General features: G+C 42.1%; 1 protein-coding gene across 5 annotated transcripts in view; it reads left to right on the top strand.

The window, feature by feature from the left end:
• The first annotated feature begins 586 nt into the window (after positions 1–586).
• The window catches only part of septin6 (septin 6), a 33,374-nt gene continuing 11,722 nt past the window's right edge, over positions 587–22,238 (top strand). For all 5 annotated transcript variants that reach the window (XM_061685062.1, XM_061685059.1, XM_061685061.1 and 2 more), the window contains exons 1-9: positions 587–684; positions 6,803–6,917; positions 12,598–12,793; positions 14,049–14,235; positions 16,927–17,088; positions 18,813–18,909; positions 19,733–19,901; positions 19,992–20,124; positions 20,227–20,417. In XM_061685062.1, coding sequence (XP_061541046.1) covers positions 655–684; positions 6,803–6,917; positions 12,598–12,793; positions 14,049–14,235; positions 16,927–17,088; positions 18,813–18,909; positions 19,733–19,901; positions 19,992–20,124; positions 20,227–20,417 — 1,280 coding nt within the window. In that variant the 5' untranslated portion in view covers positions 587–654. The remainder of the gene's footprint in view (positions 685–6,802; positions 6,918–12,597; positions 12,794–14,048; positions 14,236–16,926; positions 17,089–18,812; positions 18,910–19,732; positions 19,902–19,991; positions 20,125–20,226; positions 20,418–22,238) is intronic.

Here is a 22,238-nt window from a genome sequence, read left to right as displayed (position 1 = left end):
TTGTATCTTAAGTAATTACAATAAAATAACTATAGTCCTGATTTTATGACAAACTAACCCTAACGTACATTCAATTAATTAAAATACTAAATACGCAAATAATTGCTAAATGTTAATTTAATATACATGTTACCCCTACGTGCGTTACTTACATTACGTACGTTATCATATTTACATAATAATACCCATTGTGTGCAAGGGACGTAGGTAGACATACAAAGAAACCGGAATAGTGTCTTAATTAGCGAGAATAAATAAATGTTTACATGATAGTATAATATTGGCAATCACGCGTTCTTCTGCTCAAAGTACTACAGGTATTTATTTTTCATTCACTGAGGTTCACTGCGCGTCTGTGTGGACGAATCCATTACAGCACTTTATAGGGGAGGTAATTGGCTAGTGTCCGGTCAAAATAATTGTTTCTGGTGAATTAAAAACGTGTGCCGGATCTATCGCTTAATAATACAAGGAATATTTGACTAGTGAAAAAGAATTTAGGGCTATGTCGGAGGTGGTCAGTGAAATAACGTTTGTTAAACGCGTTTTAGCAGTGGTACATCCCGAAGAAGAGGGTGAGCTGTCGGTGTAAACTCAGCTCTTCAGCTTCCCCCGCTCAACTCGGAGGGTGTGCTCGGCTAACGGCTATCACCAATGGCGTCCACGGAGATAGCGAGGCAAGCGGTGAGTAGCCCCTTTTAATTAACCCGCATTATTATTATTATTTAATGCTATTAATCTCAGCTCTTGATAACGCATACATCATTCGAAGTGTTGTATGGACTGGGTGTGCTGCTCAGCCTCCTCCCTCCATTGGGGTTATCGTCATTTTATCCTAAAATGTCGTGTTGAGATTTTGCTAATCTAGAATTGTCAATGCAAAGCTCAGTGAGGCTTCGTTATCAGTACCAATAATGGTATTTTTCCACCATTATTTATCGTCTGCGCGTATTGGTTTAATATTATTTTGGCTAAAATGCACAAGTGCCTCGTAAAATGTTAATTTTAACCAATGAAAGGCTGTGAAAAAGACTATATTAAAAAAAGGCGCTGTTGTAAAGAGGCTTTTCATTTTCTAAGCCCCCCCCCCCCAATTTCAGCACTGCTGCTCGTTTCCGTTGTTATCTCATACAGTTCAATTCAACTTTCAGTCGGGCGTTGTCATGAGTGTGTAAGCGGGGAAAAAACAGTTTTGCTTGGTATTTAACCCTGCAATTTTGGGTAGGGGGGGGGGGGGAGTCTGGTGTCAAATATAACTGCACATATTTTGCTGTGGCTGTCTTTAAAAAAAAAAAAAAAAAAAAAAAAAAAAGGCAGACATTTTGCCCAGAATAGCACGTTTTTCTCAGTTTGACATCCCATTCTGCGGCTGGCTGGTGTGTGGAACTTGGCTGTGGGTGTCTTGAAAGGCAGGAAGGGTTTTAGGAATGTTGCATTTCCAAGCAGGGGCGTATTTAGTCATTTGGTGGCCCAAGGCAAACCCAGTGATGGGGCCCGCCACATCCATGTATTGCAAAGATTTTGGATATTAATCTTTATCAGTAACTAAAAAGTGTGAATTTGAGACAATTGTCTTTCTTACTGAGTTAAATTAAGTGCTGTACTTAAAACATTTCTCAACATGTTTACTGTAATTGATAAGAACATCAATCAACATTTTTAAATATATCTTCGTGATGAAAAGCGCTACTCATGTCATTCTGCCTGTAATCTCTATGACATGTTTTTTGGCTGACATTGACAGTAGTACTACTGCAACTGGCAAGAGCCTCTGGCTCTTGCTGTTGTCGGTTATGCTAGGTGTCACTTTGAAAAAAGGTTAGAAACCTGTGATAGTTATGATACAAACAGTTTTTCCTTCTTGTCCGCTTCACTGAAATAACTCTGCTTTATTTTCCTCACGAAGCACAAACAAGTGTGTTTTGCTAGTGCCACTCTCTTGCTGAATCGAGTCTGCACCTAGGCAGTAAGAAGATGGAATAGTCCATTTCATGAGAAGGGAGGGGGAGCACTGAAAACGATCATGACAGATTGACATTTTGATGTGCTTTCTAGCATGTTAAATGAGACTAAAACAATAATAAATGCTTTCAATCTCAAATGACATATTTATGAGACGTTTGGGAGCCCCAGGAAATATCGGGGCCCCAGGCAATTGTCTATGCTTGACTAATGGTAAGTCTGCCACTGCTTCCAACTAAAATACTCTCAAAGCTGTTTGTCCAAGGAGGTCAGTAATTTTTATACCGCAGTCCAGCAGCAGTTCAAACCAAATTTCAACCCTCTAAATCCGTGGGTCTCAACCTTTTTGGGGTCCTGGACCCACCACAAATTTTTGATCTACCCCGAGGACCCCATGAACCTTGCAAGTTAATGAGTTTTCTCACAACACTTTCCTGCAGATGTTTCACAATAAAAACATTATTAAGAAATGATTTATTTATGCCAACTAAAACACTAGGGGGCTCGTAATTTGAAAAGACTGCAGATTATGTTCAATTTGTATTTACAGCATCATGCGATAACTTTAACATTGCAAATGGGGGCAAGGTCTCTTATTAAATTGCAATGAATTACATTTGTGAAAAAAAGATATGTTACTGTCTGCAGTTTCGGTAAATATAGGTCTCAATCACATTTGAGTAAAATAATCCTATCACTATAAATGCCATACAATCTTTTAAAATATTTTTGTTAACACGGACTTGCAATTACATCATTGACCAGGAGGGGTCCAGGGATCTCACCTTGAGAAACACTGCTCTAAATAATCAATTGTGTTTTTGAAAACAATTGTCCTCCTTCTGTTGAAATGTTTCTACTGTCATAACTTTGACTGCATATCCAAGCAACACTTCTGTTAGGACACATATCAGCTGCTTGCTTTGCCTTAGAATCTAAACAGTTTTTTTTTTTTTTATTGTTGATGTCGTAGGCTGCAGGAAAAGGCATTCTAACCATCACTACCATCCACCCCCCCCCCCCCACACAGTTCAATTGTGATTTTTACACTTAGTTCCAGAGAGATGCTGCATGTGATGTAATACAATGCTTGCACTGCCTTAATACCACTGGCGTCACAATCAAAATTACAGTCAAAAAACAATGGCTGGCAAGTATTTTTATTATTTAATGATGGACACACCTAATGTAGCATTTTTAGACTATATATAATGATCTATACCGATGATTCTCGAACCTTTTACACAAACTACCACCTAACAAAAATACTTGGCTCTCCAGGTACCACCATCATTACCAACATTAAACCATAGTAGACTAGTGAGCCTAAGTGTTCAACAAAAATGTGATGGATTTATTCCTAAATAGTATATTTTGTTACTGGAAGCCACTGTAACATTATGCACAGTTTGAACATTAACACTGCACTTTGTATTGCACCAAAATAAAACAGTCATGGAGAGATCTCGTTTGATGTGCGTCCTGCATCCTACACACACAGAAATGATGAGGAATGCAAAAAGCATTGTGAATGTGTGTCCACTGACGCACAACATTGGTTACCTATGTATGTATTTGTGCAAGGCTCAAATTTAGCAGTCTCGCATCGCAGTTTGCAGGTCAAAATTTCGCATTTTGCACATCAAAAAAATATTGAAAAGCAAAACTGCAAATCAGGTTACCGCAGAGACTGTTGAGAAGATGGAACCAGGCTGGGGCATATATGACAGAACTCGTTTACATCACCGATGTGTGGATGCGGAAGTGAAGTGTTCGATTGATTAACGGGAAGACAGCGGTTCCAATATGCGACGCCAAATTGAGAAGAGAGAGAGAAAAAACGACAAATGGCAAAAGTGTGGCAAGGTGAGCACCCGTTTGTTGTAACAAACTCTCCCCCGAGTGACGCCGCGTCCCCTGAGTGACGCCGCGTTGCGGGACCCGAGAGAGGGTGAAGTTAACATACTGCAAATCGGTGATCTTAACGTTAGTCTACTTTACTAACATAATCTTAGTAAACGTCTCTTTTAATTATGAGAACCGTCAAATGTGTGACTTATTTATTTTGAATTTTTTTATAACCGTGACAAGGACAGTATAACGCAACCATAACAGTACATAGTGTGCTTTTTACTCAGTGTAGTCACTGTGTGACATATGGCCAATCTGATGATCTGTAAGTGGTAAAACATTTAGTCAAGTAGGTGAAAAACTTGGCAAATGTGGCCAGAGAGGAATAAGAGTAAAATGGATCATCATCATGTACCCAAACGGAGAGGTTTTGAAGGTGAAGGGCGATAAAGGAAATATTTTTCTCTCTCGCAGTTTCTTCATTTTAGTTTGAAAAAAAAAAAAATGAACACTTCTAAAACTTGTAGTAGGACAAAGAACATTTGTCTTATTACTAGTCAGCTGGTCGAAGCTCATAAATGCACAGCCATGAACCTAAGGTATTATATCACAAAATGCTAAAATGCTAGCTGTTTAAGTGAAGATGCACAAAGACTGTTAATGCTTTAAAAAAAGCCTCATCTTTTATGCACAATGTGAACTCGAGCAATAAAAAATGTTATATAAAACAGGAAAACAACGTTATACGTTAAGTTTTATTTTATCTTTTCGTATTAAAAATTGCTGTTTAACCAAGCAAAAATATAGTTAATCCAAATTATTGATTGTTTTATATAATTTTTCAGTCGGCTACTTTAGTACTAAAATATTCGTTAGCTGCAGCCCTTCATTCAACTCCACCTTTATATTGCCATATTTTTATTGTTTTATAAAATCCTTGCTTCTGGTCCCTGTGCAATTAACCTGCAAAAATGTGCTCTTCAAAATTGGAGAGTTGCTACTCAAATGAAGAAATGATGAGCAAAACTGCTCCTCAAAAAAAAAAAAAACATTTTCAGCCTGCATCGCAAGCGGTGATTATTTAAATCACTGACTGCGCACGAGAGAGAGAGAGAGAGAGAGAGAGAGAGAGAGAGAGAGAGAAGTTGAGTTAAAGACTGTGAAAGATCAGAAAATGACCGACAAAGGAAGATAATTTTTTTAACAAACGGCGCTTAAAATGGAACCGGCAGACATTTTTGTGTGTACCTTTTTGTGTGTGGGAAGTTCCCAATGGGGGCTCTTACTAAAAGTGCTTATAATATGTGAAATGCCATGATGAACCAAAACGAAGGTTTTGAACAAACATAACCTCTAAAACGGTTAAGATTTGTCAAATTAAAATATGTAAAATTGTCTGAGACTTCACTGTGACAAGATGCCAAACATAAAAGGGGAAACTAAAATGTTTATTCTTCATAAATTCACCACTTTATTTGAACGTGTATAACTTTATCTTTTTATTTACTTGCGCTTACTGTGAAATGCATCCTTACTTTTATTTAGGAAATGAGAGAATATTGCACAGTTGTGCTCATGTTTGATTACCAGGCCAGAATTTGTAAGATGTGTGCTTTATTATGCTCTAATATCATTATATCAGTGGGAGAAAAAAAACATCGATACTATCGTTTATCTTGAAAGTTTTTGGGAATAAATATTGTTTAGGCTTTACACGATCAGGATTTTTGGGTCCAATCAGCGATCAGCAAGTTAAAAAAAAAAAAAAAAAACAAAAAAACTGATATCCGATCACAGTATGGAGCAACGTCTATTTACATGACTTGTGTTCACTGTGATGGGTAAAATGCAGAGAACAAATTTCGTGTGCATGAATGCATGTTCATGACAATGAAGATGCTGATTCTTCTTCTTGTATATACTTGTGTACTGTATACTGAGTATGTATCTTCATAATTATTATCTAGCATTTTAGAGTTGAACAACATCTTTAAAGCAGACTTTAAAACATCAAGTGACCTCTAAGGGGTATTCAAGGATTGGCCGCTTACATAAGTTTAGGTCAAATCAAGATTACAAGATGACAGAAATAATGGGTGCTAATGTACTGTAATAAAATTACTTAAATTACAATTAAATTACTTTCACAAATACTGTTAATGACATGGTTTCTCTAACTTTCTCATTGTTCGGCTATATGGATGGGTGTTGTCCAGAGTTTGCGTCGGTTTGGCGTTTCCTTTTTTTAATTTAAAAAAAAAAAATGTATTTATTTCTTCCCTCCACGCTGCGTTGCTTGAACGCGGCATGCTCCTCCTTGTGTACATTCCTCAGGTGCCCGATCAAATTTGTTGTGTTGAAGCATTTAGATGATGTTCCCCACGACGTACTTCAGTTGTTCACAGACTGCAAATAACTTACATGTTGTATAAACTAGCTTTTGGATTCACACGCAACGGCGACTCGAAGTAAATGTCTTTTGCGGAGCCGACTGATGATGTAATTGATCGGATCAGCGAATTATGACATAAAAGCTGATCAGCATAAAATGCTAATTATTGGCCGATACCGATCAAACCGATCAGATCGGTGTAAAGTTTATTAGAAACCTCGATAAGATCTGTAACACCTCTTAGTATGACATAGCCTGAAGTGTAGCAAACACTAGTGAACGGTGTCACTCAAACAGGATCATTATTATTTTCATAAAGACAGACCTTTACTATTGGATCTCATTAGATTGTACCTGTGCACCTAATATTGTGGCCAATTATCTTAAAGTGTGAACCTCGTAAAATGATCAATAAATATTCACACTTGCGCTGTGGTTTCCTGGTGTGGGTAGAAAGTCGAGAGGCCAGGAAACAGGAAGTCAGCAGCGGAACTATGTAACGGATACTAACAACTATTAATCAAGAGTGAAAGAAAGGATGGTAATCTGCTGTAGGAGAGTATTCACTCAATCCTTTTTGTTCTTTCTTGTGTTTAGGGAGAAGGTGCCCGTGCCGTACCTCTCGCCGGTCATGTTGGCTTCGACAGCATGCCTGACCAGCTGGTCAACAAATCTGTCAACCATGGATTTTGCTTCAACATCCTCTGCGTCGGTGAGTATGTCATATGTGACAACAGATTGACAAATAAGCATAATGACTGCCATTTGAATTATTTATTTTTATGTGCTTGTTGTCATTAGAACTAACAGTTTTGTGTGGAAATGAGTGTAAAAACGGATGGCAGCGCTCCACAAACATTTTGAGTTATACTCCGAGCTCCTCAGAAGGTCAAGCTCTGTTTAAGGTCTCGCTGCTTTTGGTCAACAGTAGATGACCGTCTGTGGCGAGCAAGTCAAGCAAGAGTGGCCGTTTTTGTCGATTCCGCACACCAGTTCCTGAACACATCACTAAGCACTTCCTCTGGAAATCTGTTTTTGTTTTGCTCTTTTAATCATGGTAGTACAAAGAGATTCTAGTTGTTTTTGTGTCTTTTCTGGCATCTTTGCTTTGGCTATTTATTTTCTGTAAATGAGGTAGTTATTTGTTTAGATATCTAATTTTTTTTTGTGTCAATCACAAAAAACTGTGGCAGCAAAATGGAAACCTTGGAAACTATGCATTTCTTCATTTGAGTCACGGGTACTGGAGCCTATCCCAGTTGACTTCGGGCGAGAGGCGGGGTACACCGTGGACTGGTCATCGCCAGTAAATCTCCGGGAACAAAGACAAACAACCAGTCACACTCACATTTACACAATTTTGAGTCTATAATGAACCTAACATGCAGGTTTTTGGAATGTACTTGAAAACCAGAATCTCAAATAAAAATGAGAGCTGTGAGCAGCTATAATCGGGCCCTCAGACCCTGGCCCTGTTGGGGTACTGGCAGTTTGAGGTCCTGGTTGTTTGGGGTATTGCCATGATAAAGTAAGGGCCGCAAATGGTCCCCGGGTGGCAGTTTGGACACTGCTGCAAGACAAGTGTAAAACTGTGACTCATGCAAATGTTGAAAAAGGTACAAATGTTGGAAAAAGGTAATTAACTCTTAGGCCAACTACACTATATTTGTTGGTAATTAAGGTGGGACCTTTTAGTACTGTGAATGTAAATTTTGGAAGAAGGTATAATAATAGTCAATATACTTATCATTTTTAATTAACTCTTGGGCACTACTGTATCTATTATTGGTAATTATGGTGGGACTTTTAAGTACTGTGAATGTCACATTTAAAAGGCCGTAGATCTTTTTCTGTTGAGTTTAGGATATGGGTTGTAATTAACTTTTAGGCCTACCACACTACAGTATTTATTGTCTCTTATTATGGTGGGACATGAAGTGCAAAACTATGGTAAATATATTAGTTAAAAGTGATGGTGATCTAGCGTTGCAAGAGGAGGCCAAAATCTTTAATTTTCCCCTCCAAAATAAATATTTCTGCGTGTAATTTTCATCCATTTTACAGAGTTCAATTGAATTTGGAAAAATTTAATTTCTTGTAGTGTGGCTTGGCCTTGCAAATTATTTCTAACTAACTATTGGTGTATATACTGTAAATATAAAAATGCGGTTTAGGATTCAGAGAAGTAGCCTAACAATTATTTTCGGTAAAATGGTGGGATATCCTACAAAAGTGGGCCAACATGGATGGTGGGTCAGGCTGTGAAGAATTAAAAATAGACTGAGCTTGCTAAATGAGTCATCTGACTGCCTCCGAGATAAATGAACATCAGCATACAGTAGCAAACAAGCCGCTCGCTATCTCTGTACTTGTCCTTGCATTTACATGTACTGTATATTTTGTTTGCATCTTCAATATTACTTTTTAAAAAATAATTTATGATTGACTGATTATTTCCTCAAATAGAAACTTCCACTCAAATAGACTCTGGGTGTGTCCATCCATCCATCCATCCATTTTCTACCGCTTATCCGGGTCGGGTCGCGGGGGCAGTAGCTTTAGCAGGGACGCCCAGACTTCCCTCTCCCCAGCGACTTCATCCAGCTCTTCCGGAGGGATCCCGAGGCGTTCCCAGGCCAGCCGAAGGACGTAGTCTCTCCAGCGTGTCCTGGGTCGTCCCCGGGGTCTCCTCCCGGTGGGACGTGCCCAGAACACCTCACCAGGGTGGCGTCCGGGAGGCATCCGAATCAGATGCCCCAGCTACCTCATCTGGTTCCTCTCAATGCGGAGGAGCAGCGGCTCTGCTCTGAGATCCTCCCGGATGACCGAGCTTCTCACCCTATCTCTAAGAGAGAGCCCGGACACCCTGCAGAGGAAACTCATTTCGGCCGCTTGTATCCGGGATCTCGTTCTTTCGGTCACGACCCACAGCTCATGACCATAGGTGAGGGTAGTAACGAAGATCGACCGGTAAATTGAGAGCTTCGCCTTTCGGCTTAGCTCCTTCTTTACCACAACGGACCGATACAAAGTCTGCATCACTGCAGACGCTGCACTGATCCGTCTGTCGATCTCCCGTTCCATTCTTCCCTCACTCGTGAACAAGACCCCAAGATACTTGAACTCCTCCACTTGGGGCAGGATCTCATCCCCAACCTGGAGAGGGCATGCCACCCTTTTCCGACTGAGGACCATGGTCTCAGATTTGGAGGTGCTGATTCTCATCCCAGCCGCTTCACACTCGGCTGCGAACTGCTCCAGTGAGAGTTGGAGCTCACGGTTTGATGAAGCCAACAGAACCACATCATCAGCAAAAAGCAGAGATGCAATACTGAGGCCACCAAACCGGACCCCCTCTACGCCTTGGCTGCGCCTAGAAATTCTGTCCATAAAAGTTATGGACAGAATCGGATGGTGGACCGGATGGTGGACCAGCGGCGACAAAGGGCAGCCTTGGCGGAGTCCAACCCTCACCAGGAACGAGTCCGACTTACTGCCGGATATGCGGACCAAACTCTGACTCCGGTCGTACAGGGACCGAACAGCCCGTATCAGGGGGTTCGGTACCCCATACTCCTGAAGCACCCTCCACAGGACTCCCCGAGGGACACGGTCGAACGCCTTCTCCAAGTCCACAAAACACATGGAGACTGGTTGGGCGAACTCCCATGCACCCTCGAGGACCCTGCCGAGGGTGTAGAGCTGGTCCACTGTTCCACGGCCAGGACGAAAACCACACTGCTCCTCCTGAATCTGAGATTCGACTTCCCGACGGACCCTCCTCTCCAGCACCCCTGAATAGACCTTACCAGGGAGGCTGAGCAGTGTGATCCCCCTGTAGTTGGAACACACCCTCCGGTCCCCCTTCTTAAAAAGGGCCAATCCAGAGGCACTGTCCCCGATGTCCACGCGATGTTGCAGAGGCGTGTCAACCAGGACAGCCCCACAACATCCAGAGCCTTTAGGAACTCCGGGCGAATCTCATCCACCCCCGGGGCCCTGCCACCGAGGAGCTTTTTAACTACCTCGGTGACCTCAAACCCAGAGATAGGAGAGCCCGCCTCAGAAAACCCACACTCTGCTTCCTCATGGGAAGGCGTGTCGGTGGAATTGAGGAGGTCTTCGAAGTATTCTCCCCACCGACTCACAACGTCCCGAGTCGAGGTCAGCAGCGCCCCATCCCCACTATACACAGTGTTGGTGGTGCACTGCTTTCCTCTCCTGAAACGTCGGATGGTGGACCAGAATTTCCTCGAAGCCGTCCGGAAGTCTTTCTCTATGGCCTCACCGAACTCCTCCCATACCCGAGTTTTTGCTTCAGCGACCACCAGAGCTGCATTCCGCTTGGCCAGCCGGTACCCATCAGCTGCCTCAGGAGTCCCACAGGCCAAAAAGGCCCAATAGGACTCCTTCTTCAGCTTGACGGCATCCCTCACCGTTGGTGTCCACCAACGGGTTCGGGGATTGCCGCCACGACAGGCACCGACCACCTTATGGCCACAGCTCCGGTCGGCCGCCTCAGCAATGGAGGCGTGGAACATGGTCCACTCGGACTCGATGTCCCCAGCCTCCCCCGGAACATGAGCAAAGTTCTGTCGGAGGTGGGAGTTGAAACTCCTTCTGACAGGGGATTCTGCCAGACGTTCCCAGCAGACCCTCACAATACGTTTGGGCCTGCCACGTCGGACCGGCATCTTCCCCTACCATCGGAGCCAACTCACCACCAGGTGGTGATCAGTTGACAGCTCCGCCCCTCTCTTCACCCGAGTGTCCAAGACATGTGGCCGCAAGTCCGATGACACGACCACAAAGTCGATCATCGAACTGCGACCTAGGGTGTCCTGGTGCCAAGTGCACGTGGGACACCCTTATGCTTGAACATGGTGTTCGTTATGGACAATCCATGACGAGCACAGAAGTCCAATAACAGAACACCGCTCGGGTTCTGATCGGGGGGGCCGTTCCTCCCAATCACGCCCTTCCAGGTCTCACTGTCATTGCCCATGTGAGCATTGAAGTCCCCCAACAGAACAATGGAATCCCCAGCGGGAGCGCTCTCCAGCACCCCCTCCAAGGACTCCAAAAAGGGTGGGTACTCTGAACTGTTGTTTGGTGCATAGGCACAAACAACAGTCAGGACCCGTCCCCCCACCCGAAGGCGGAGGGAGGCTACCCTCTCGTCCACCGGGGTGAACCCCAACGTACAGGCGCCGAGCCGGGGGGCAATAAGTATACCCACACCTGCTCGGCGCCTCTCACCGTGGGCAACTCCAGAGTGGAAGAGAGTCCAACCCCTCTCGAGAGGACTGGTACCAGAGCCCAAGCTGTGTGTGGAGGCGAGTCCGACTATATCTAGTCGGAACTTCTCGACCTCACACACCAGCTCGGGCTCCTTCCCTGCCAGAGAGGTGACATTCCACGTCCCTAGAGCCAGCTTCTGTAGCCGGGGATCGGATCGCCAAGGTCCCCGCCTTCGGCCACCGCCCAGCTCACACTGCACCCTACCCATATGGCCCTTCCCACAGGTGGTGAGCCCATGGGAAGGGGGACCCACGTTACCCTTTCGGGCTGTGCCCGGCCGGGCCCCATGGGTGCAGGCCCGGCCACCAGGTGCTCGCCTTCGAGCCTCACCACCAGGCCTGGCTCCAGTGGGGGGCCCCGGTGACCCGCGTCCGGGCAAGGGAAAACAAAGTCCATTGTTTGTCGTCATCATTAGGGGTCTTTGAGCCGTGCTTTGTCTGGTCCCTCACCTAGGACCTGTTTGTCATGGGTAACCCTGCCAGGGGCATAAAGCCCCAGACAACTTAGCTCCTAGGATCACTGGGACACACAAACCCCTCCACCACGACAAGGTGACTGCTCAAGGAGGGGTCTGGGTGTGTCGTTCAGTTGAAATAAATAAGGATATACGCCACATCTTTGCAAGACATCCACCATTGCTGAGCAATTATCACCCAAAAATTGTACACAATCATAGATACCTCCCTTCTTTAAATTTATATGCTTGAATTTGCCTTTATTTATTATTGAAAAATGGAAAAGGAAATCCTGAAACTGGAGGATTTTTTTTTTTAATTGGCCCGTGCACCACTCCCTAAGACAGACATTTTTGGAAATCTTGATATTGCAGAATTCTGCTAACACACAAGCAAATAGGCATGAAAACACCTCCTTGGGGGAGATCATGAACCCCTTCTTATACTGCCTGTTAAAAATGGAATTTTTCTGCATTTTTTTTTCTTCTTCTCTCTCTTCTGTAAAAACAACAGCACCAATGTGAAATTGGGGGTAAATTACTTTTGTCATGGCTTTGAAACTGTGTGTAACTTGGTGAAGAAAGACTGCAGATCATACCCACCACCTTTATACATTTTCATCTTCCTGTTTTCCAGGCGAGACAGGTCTGGGCAAGTCCACCCTGATGGACACGCTGTTCAACACCAAGTTCGAGGGTGAGCCCACCCAGCACAGCCAGCCTGGGGTGACGCTCAAGTCCAACACCTACGAACTGCAGGAAAGCAATGTGCGCCTCAAGCTCACCGTCGTCAACACTGTGGGCTTTGGAGACCAGATCAACAAAGAAGACAGGTGCGTTCCATATGGATGTGATAAAACAGGACTGGGTCTACGGTGAACCCCCGCTATTTGCACGCAGGGAATAGTGCCCGAGCATTGCAGCGAAAGGCAAAAATCTGTGAATAATTGACGCCCCCCTAAAAACAATTTTTAATTGTGGATCGATGTTGTTAAATTATTCAACACAAACAAACCACCTTCACATGAGATTGATCAATAGTATTAGCTAGGGGTGTCCCAATCCCAATCAGTCCGATGTCAGCAAAAAAACAAAACAAGGATTTGATCGGAAAGCTCAGATTTTTACCACTCTTATACAAGCAGTCCATTCCATGCTCCGCTCCAACACTTCTATCCAGAAGCTCCCGGATGGTGTGCAGAGCCCACGTGATCACAACAACAGGTTGCTAAGGTGCTAACTTTGTAGGAAGGACTAAGAGTGAATGTTGCTTGCTTAAAGTAATTTGAGACTCCAGTTGAGGTTCACTGTAAAACTAAACAAAGATAACAAAATAATTACACCTATTAAATGTTCAAATATATTAGACTTCGTTTCTTTGCTTTTGTTCACAAAAATTGGTAGCTCAAAGCTAAACACCATTGACGAGCTAACGCAAATTAGCATCAAACTTGCGGCACATATTTATCAAAATAATAAATATTGGTACAAGAACGCTGTATAAACACATAAAAACAGACGATATAAGAATACATACATATAGACATATTCTTCAAACTGTGGATAAATGAGTTATAATAACAATATTTGATTGTGACTTCTACTTTCTTTGTCATGCAAGTGTTTATCTCATTGCATGCACCAAACTGCCCCTCAGAGGTAAAGATGTGCACAGCAGTTACCTTATGTAACCCATTGGTTAATAATAAATGGTTCAGTCTTTCTCATACCTACTGTTGCTGATTGTTTTTCTCTGAGTAATATCACTTGAGCAAGCCTTTTCTAACATTCCATTCTACAGAATAAGTAAATTATGTCTGATTGTTGCTGATAATCGGATCAGACTGATATTGGTATCAGCCAAAACTCTAGTGGATCGGAAGTGAAAAAGTTGGATCGGGACATCCCTAGTGTTAGCTAGCATACTAGCGTAAATAACACACTAGCACCAACTGACATGACATCACACCTTGGCAAGCAATTATGCACGCTTACACTTTTACACAAATGGTCTAAAGTCAAACTCATTTGTGGAGGTTTACTGTACGCTGTGCATCCATAAACCGTCCTCATGTGTTTTTCCGCCAGTTACAAGTCCATTGTGGAATTCATCGATACCCAGTTCGAAGCATATCTCCAAGAGGAGTTGAAGATCAAGCGCACACTACACAGCTACCACGACACGCGCATCCATGCATGCCTCTACTTCATTGCCCCCACGGGACACTCGCTCAAATCCCTGGACCTGGTGACCATGAAAAAGCTTGACAGCAAGGTGAATGTATTGGTCACCTTAATGCTTGTTTAGTAGTAGAATGTGGATAATTGATGTGATGTTTCCCCATTCATCCTAATTCCATTTCACTGACTGTGTAGTGCCTTAAATGAGGATAGATGCAATTATTGGCCTCCTAAGTAAGAAGCGTAAAGGCATCGCAGCAGCAGAATAAATAGAAAGCAGTAGAAATTTAAATTCTCTCAAACTGCTCGTGAAGGATGCAAAAAATGAACTAAGTACGATACCACTGATAATGTGTCTCAGTGGCAATAAGTCATCCAATCAGATATGTTGTAGGCCACACTCCAAAACTTCCTGGACTTCCATAGTGTACTATCCCCTCCCTTAGCCGGGTCTTCTTTCGCCCTGTTAAATTACGCTGCAACTACAATAAATTTGGAAAGTAGTTCTGTGGACCAAACACGCCATGGGCTTCCGAAAACGTTCCTGTGGTCAAAATGAGCCATAAGGGCGTTGAGGCTGTGCCAAGGCACCATTTACATCCATCCAACCATCTTATCCTGAATAGGGTTGCAGGTGTGCTTCAGCCTCTCCCAGCTGACTTCTGGGGAGGGACAGGGTACACCCTGGACTGGTCGCCATTTTATCGCAGGACGCACAGACAAACAACCCTTCACACTCACATTCACACCTAAGCGCAATTTAGAGTATTCAGTTAACCTAAGAAGCATGTTTTTGGAATATGTGAGGAAACCGAAGTACCCCGGAAAAAACACACTCAAGCACGGGGAGAACATGCAAACTCCACACGGGAAGGCAGGAGCCCGGAGTTGAATCCCCAACCTCAGAACTGTTAGACGAATGTCCTAACCACTCGGTCACCATGCCTCCAATTTACACGAGATAATCTTCAATATGGTCCAGTAGAGTGATCTGCTGTTCACTGCAGGAGTTACTTTCCAAATATATAGAAAATACATTTTAATAATGTAATTAAAACATTGTCTTATTGTTTAAGCCTTAAAATTACCCTTCCACACATAAATTTATTGAACCACACTTTTTTAACACATTGTAAAGGTAATTCAATACACAAAAAAATTTTAACTGAAAAATCTGCAATCTCTTTGGACCGCATTAGATGAACCGTGACAGAGCAGGGGATTATTTTACAGTTGACCCCCGTATACCTGTGGTTCGGCACCTGCGGATTTTTTTCCAATTTAAAAAAAAAAAAAATTAAAAAAAAAAGAAAAAAAAGTTTTCTGGGGGAAAACCAACCCCCAAAACACTTTTTGGCGGTATACCCCCGCTTAATTCAAGAATTTTTCAGGGATTAAAAAAAAAAAAAAAAAACTCCCCCCACCCATTTACAGTCAGGCTCCCTCCTGAGCCCTATCCCTGGCGAATAAATAATTGTGCATACTGTTCAACTGCACAACATGATCATTACTCTACAATCATAATTGTTAATAAATTGTGGCTTCAATATTTATTTTAATTTATTTATTGCATCAACCTTATAATAGCGGACTCATTTGCAGTCAAATGTATTCTCTTGCGGGTTTAATATTTTTGCATTTCCTGTATCCACTATTGCAACTGAAACGAGGCACATTTCCCCATTGTGGGACTGATAAAGGTTACAGTGCTGTGAAAAAGTATTGGGCCCCTTCTCAAATTCTTATATTTTTGCATAGTTTCCTCACTTTAAGATCATCAGAAAAATGTAATTATTAGACAAATATAACCCAAGTGAACTTAAAATGCTGTTTTTAAATGGTGCTTTCATTCATTAAGGGTAAAAAAGAAGAAATAAATGTATATATCCCGGGAATAGTGGGTATCCATTGTATTTTTAATTTGAATTCCTTGCACTATGGTAGTACTGTAAGTGTAATAAGAAAATATATTTTGTGTCCAATAGAATTTGTGTGTCAATGCTTATCCTTCATGTTGGACATGGCTGGAAGGATTAGCGCGTCACGGGTCAACAACCTTCTGCCTGTGTGCAGCTCATCCCGAGTAACGCGTCGGTGTTAGTCAGCTGAGAAACATAGTCGACCGTGACTTTCACCTCGTTGGTGCAAGAGGCTGTCCTCTGGGTTCACGTTTGCATGCACCCCCACGAGCCATTCGAGCGTTTGCCAGAGCAGCTGCGCCCTGTGATGAACATCACAGCGATTCACAAGATCTAACCTCTGAACAGACACTTACAGTGTATAGTAGTAGTCTCGTGAAACAGAGGATGTTTGGCCATACTTCAAAGGCTCACCTTCTGGCTGCAAAAAAAAAAAAAAGGCTTGAAATTAGGCATGTGGATGTGAAAGTCATGTTTTTCCATCACCTCCTGTTGTGTGTCTGACTGTTGAAATTATTGCATTCTGACTCAAAATGGGGCAGACATGGTATCGCTCTCTTACATTTTGATAACGTTATGATGATATTAAATACATTGACAGTATCATAAACAACTGGAGGATGCCCAATCGGATCCATTGTAGTCAGATGATCCTTTTCTGGTCGGTAATTGTAGTTTTCAACTCCTCACATCTGCAATAAATCATGGCACATAGGAATTGGTAATAGAGAAAAGTAGTATGGACATTTTTACTTTGGGAAGGAACAAACTCAACACTTGACTTTATTTAGCTGCACCCCTCAATGTTGTTCTTTCTAAACAATGCCATTGTACAGTAACCACTGTCTCCTCCTCTCATCTTCTAGGTTAATATCATCCCAATCGTTGCAAAGTCTGATGCCATCTCCAAGAGCGAGCTTGCCAAGTTCAAGATTAAAATCACCAGCGAGCTAGTGAGCAACGGCGTGCAGATCTACCAGTTCCCCACCGATGATGAGTCAGTCGCCGAGATCAACTCCACCATGAACGTAAGACGCAGTTATGAATGTGGAGATGCATTGTCTGTGATCACTTAGGCAGTCAGTGAAGCATAGCCACTGCTGACAATCAGCCAGCTCAGAGCTGACAGTGTGGGAAAATGTTCTCTTCTTTTTCACACATGAGCCAAAAATACCTAAAGGAACAGGTGCCTTTGCTCTGTTTGTGTTCAGTGTTTGTTTATAAATGCTAAGGCAGCGGGGAGGAGGTCTGGATGAGTATAGTATTTTTCCTCCAAGGCCGTTTCTACACAAACACTTTTTCAAATTGGTGGCGGTCTGAGGGTCCATAGGGTGCAGAATGGCAGCCACGGTTCCGTCAGACTTGCCCAAGCCAGCTGTGGCTACACAAGTAGCATACTAACATTTTTTTTGGTGTGTGTAGGATTTTATTAGAAGAAACAAATTTGAAAAAAAAAAAAAAAATTGTCCTAGTTTTAAGATCTGCCTTGATTTGTTTTTTAGCTTATTCTAAACAACAAAATATATATATATATATATATATATATATATATATATATATATATATATATATATATATATATATATGGCCATTTAATCTTAAAATGTGTTTTAAGCTTATTTTTAGATTTAATCTATTTGTTTTGTTGCTTAGAATTAGTATTTTAAGCTTATTTTAAGATTTAATTGACTTGTGGTGTTGCTCAGAATAAGTGTTTTAAGCTTATTTTAAGATAAAATTTCCTTGATTTGATACTTAGAATATGCATGTCAATCTTATTTTAAGCTTAATGTAGATACTTTTTTTTTTTATTTTAAGAAATCTAAGTCTGCAAAATTCTGCACTGGCAGATAATTTCACTTGTTTCTACTAAATTTACACTAAATGCGTGTATGTATGCGTGTTAGTGTCTTCTCATGTATCAATGTGACAATTTGCTACCATCTTTGCGGAATTTTGTAAAAAAAAAAAAACATGGAATGAGCACTTCAAACACCTCTAAAATACATTCACAAAAAAAGAAAACATTTATTACTGAAGTACATGACCTGTTCTACTACCCACACTGCTCTTGTCATAAATGTTCTCTTTGCGCTATTTAAGTCAAGTTTTTAGGGCAAGTGATGCCGTGTGAATTCTCATGGTAATTTTGATTCATCGACTAGGAGAACCCCTTGAAATTTTGGTCCGTACAAGCTTAGTGGTGGATATCTTTATCTAAAACTTGTCAGCCAATCAGAGAAGGGATTCCCAAAGTATCTAACAAAACAAAAGTTTTGACGAAATACTGTGTTGAAATAATCAAGTTATACTCTTTTATTCTAATTTGAATGTTTTTGACCAGATTTTCTCTAGGCGATATAACACAAAAACGTTCCCCAAAAAGGCAATATTTTTTTACATAAGAAAATTTCTTAGGACCCATCATCCGAGTTTCAAAATTTTTGGAGCGTTGTACTCAGGTTGAAGTGGCCTTTTCAACCAGACTTTGCAATTTGACAGCCATTTTTGGGAAATCTTCTAACATTGCTATTTCATGTGGTGCAGCAGTAGAATTTTAAACAAACAAACAAAAAAAAAGCTTTTATAAAACCACAAGTATACACGTGGACATAGCCTCATAGCACAAGTCTTATCTAGTAATACGGAAAAGAGTTGTTTATATAGTAAGCTTTGTTTGTGTTAGTCACTGGTCACTTGTGATAAGCAAGCTGGCAGTGGACCAACGCTCGCGTCTCGTTCTACTCCACAGAGTCATTTGCCCTTTGCCGTCGTCGGCAGCACGGAGGAGGTGAAGATCGGGAACAAGATGGTGAAAGCTCGTCAGTATCCCTGGGGCACGGTGCAGGGTAAGCCAGCTTCACTTCCTGCCTCGCCGGAAATGGCAGCGGGCTCCCTGCCGTCCGTCTATGTTGCCCTTTTTCCTCCTGCGGCTTGTACAACCTCATTCAGCATGTTGAGCTGTTGCAGGATGTTCATGACACTAATGGACTTTCAATTGATTTTAATTGACTTGTTGAGCAATCCATAAATATGTGCTTCAAGCACCGAGCAGCCACACTAGTTTGTTAACCATTAGTTGGTGGATGTGAAATGTCCAGCAAAGTTCAAGTTGTAAGGATCAATTTGGAGGTCTTGCTTCTTTTTAAGCGACTCATCCACTTCAGCAGCCTGACAGTTGTCACCCCCCCAGAAAAAAAGCAAAACAAAACCTATTTATAACCAACAAAAGCATAATGTGTAAACAACACAACGTAATGTTAATATGTAAACTATATTACACGCAACCTGTCACACCTTTTGATTTCCTTGTTTTTAGACATTTTCTGCTTATTGAAGACATTCTTTTACACAAACCTCCAGGATAAATAATGCTTCATTTTCTGCAGTGATTGCTCAAAGAAGTGTGAAAACCTTTTTAAAAGCTGCAGGTCATTCCTATATTTCACTTCGTCCTTATACTACAGTGTGATTAAAATTTTAACTAGTATGGTGTAATTGTTTCTAACCAGAGGCTTTTTGTGACATTGGGTCATGTGTTTGCATGCACATGTAGTCACGTGGTTTCACACATTAACTCAGTCAATACAGATTTTGACATGGTCTGTTTTTTGGGTTCTACTGGATCTGAGCAGTTCTTAATCCTCCATTTATTCACTCTGTCTCCCACAGTGGAGAACGAGAATCACTGCGACTTTGTCAAACTACGTGAAATGCTGATCCGGGTGAACATGGAGGACCTGCGGGAGCAGACACACACACGCCACTATGAGCTGTACCGCCGCTGCAAGCTGGAGGAGATGGGCTTCAAGGACACGGACCCTGACAGCAAGCCCTTCAGGTACCAGACACAAGGCTCCTTTCTACCTTTTTTTTTTATCTCGAGTCAAGCCCTTCATCATCAACTCCCATCTCCTTTTTGCCATGCTAGTCTGCAAGAGACATACGAAGCAAAGAGGAATGAGTTCATGGGTGAGCTGCAGAAGAAGGAAGAAGAAATGCGGCAAATGTTCGTCCAGAGAGTGAAAGAGAAGGAGGCGGAGCTCAAAGAAGCAGAGAAAGAGGTTAGCATCGTTAACCCACTGCTACTGCCATGTCCCAGAGCACCTCACCTGATTTCATTTTCCTTTCATTTCATACGTCTCCTCCATCATTGCCCCGCACAGTTGCACGAGAAGTTTGACCGCTTGAAGAAGCTGCACCAGGACGAGAAGAAGAAGCTGGAGGACAAAAGGAAGTCCCTGGACGACGAGCTCAACACGTTCAAACAGAAAAAGACTGCCACTGAGCTCTTGCAGAATCAAGCCCAGCAGGCAGGGGGCTCCACCACGCTCAAGCGGGACAAAGAGAAGAAGAAGTAAGTGTCTCCATTTTAATATCATAACTTGACTATATGCAGAGATGCCAAGTGTTCGGATTTGGCTCTATTTTGTTCTGGGCAGTTCCCATGTGTTCCAATGTTAGTCGAAAATAGTGCAATCCGGAGAAGATGAGATGACATGCGCGGTTGTCTAAGTAACTTAAGTTTGCCAGTTAACAACAAGGGACTATCACGCGTTTGCCATCAAAGTACCGCGTCTGTGATTGGCTGACAAAGACTGACTCCACCAACCAATCGCCATAGTGTTTGTTGATGATGTCAGCACATTTACCTCCGTGTCATCACATTTTCTTCCGAGTAAACAAACTAGCTTCGAGCCCATCGGACGGGAAGCTCCTTTGCTGCCGCTGGCTAGCTACTAGTTGCTATTGTGGCTAAAACGGCGCTCCGCTAAACGTCACTAATCATTGCCTTCATGGTGGCGAATAAGCTACAATTTGAACAAGTACCATGATCATTAAAGGAGGGCAGGAGTAATGAACAGGGGAATATGGTTGAACCATGCCAAGCCGGCGCTAAGCTATCGTTAAATGTTACGAAGTAAACACTGGAATAAAATAAAATTTTCACCCAAGTCTTACTGGAACCGCGTTCGTTACAGTTGAGAGAAATCAACTGTGCTGTCAAGTGCCGTCATCAAGAACAGTAAAACTGTTCCCCATAAAAGGGATACAGATCCTCATTTCTGCTGGACCTTACAGCCGAATAGGACAAACAAATAATAATAATAGTAGTACTCAACTATGAAAAGCAGATTACTGTTATAAGTGTGTATGTCTCAAGAGAAAATGGAGTACACAGCCACACACAGGACATTCCGAAAACCAGAAATTAGTTAAGGGATAGCATATGTCAGCCAAGAGGAGGGGCCTCGAAGATTAAAAGTATATTAATGTATAGGCTTTACACGATCAGGATTTTTGGGACCGATCAGCAAGTTTAAAAAAACGGTACTCGATCACCGATCCGATCACAAGATGGAGCAATGCGTCTGTTTACATGACTTGTTCATTTATTGTATATACTTGTGTACTGTATACTGGAGTATCTTCAAACGTATTCTCTAGCATTTTAGACAAAAGTTAAAACATCAATGACCTCTAGGGGGCATTCAAGGATTGGTCACTGACATAAGTTTAGGTCAAATCAACATTACAACATCAACATAACAGAAATAATGGGTGCTCACTTACTGTAATTAAATTACTTTATTGCAATTAAATAACTTTAATAAATACTGTTAATGACATGCTTACTCTATCTTTCTCACTTTTACGGACGGGTGTTGTCCAGAGCTTGCGTCCGTTTGGCTTTTTCTTTCTTTATTATTTTTTTATTCTTATTATAATAATTTTTTTTCCCCCCACGCTGCGGTGCTTGAATGCCACATGCTGCTCCTTGTGTACATTCTTCAGGTGCCTGATCAAATTTGTTGTGTTGAAGCATTTAGATGACATTCCCCATGACTTACGTCAGTTGTGCACAGACTGCAAATAACTTGTATGTTGTTTTTTCTGAGACACTGCAAAATAGCCCCACACCGACGAGGTGTTTTTTCACCCACAAGATTGAAAGTAAACTTTATTGGCCATCAGATAGTTATAGTACTACGCAAACAAGACTAAAAATAAACTAGCTTCTGGATTCATACGTGACAGCGACGCGGAGTAAATGTCTTGTGAAGAGCTGCTCGATGACGTCATTGATCGGATCGGCGAATTATGACATTAAAGCCGATCAGCACAGAATGCTAATTTTGCCGATACTGATCAAGGACGATCAGATCAGTGTGAAGTC

Source organism: Phycodurus eques, chromosome 9 (genome assembly GCF_024500275.1).
Source record: "Phycodurus eques isolate BA_2022a chromosome 9, UOR_Pequ_1.1, whole genome shotgun sequence".
Taxonomy (NCBI): Eukaryota; Metazoa; Chordata; class Actinopteri; order Syngnathiformes; family Syngnathidae; genus Phycodurus; species Phycodurus eques.
The sequence above is the reverse complement of the archived record's forward strand: the minus strand, read 5'-3'. Positions and strand labels throughout refer to the sequence as shown.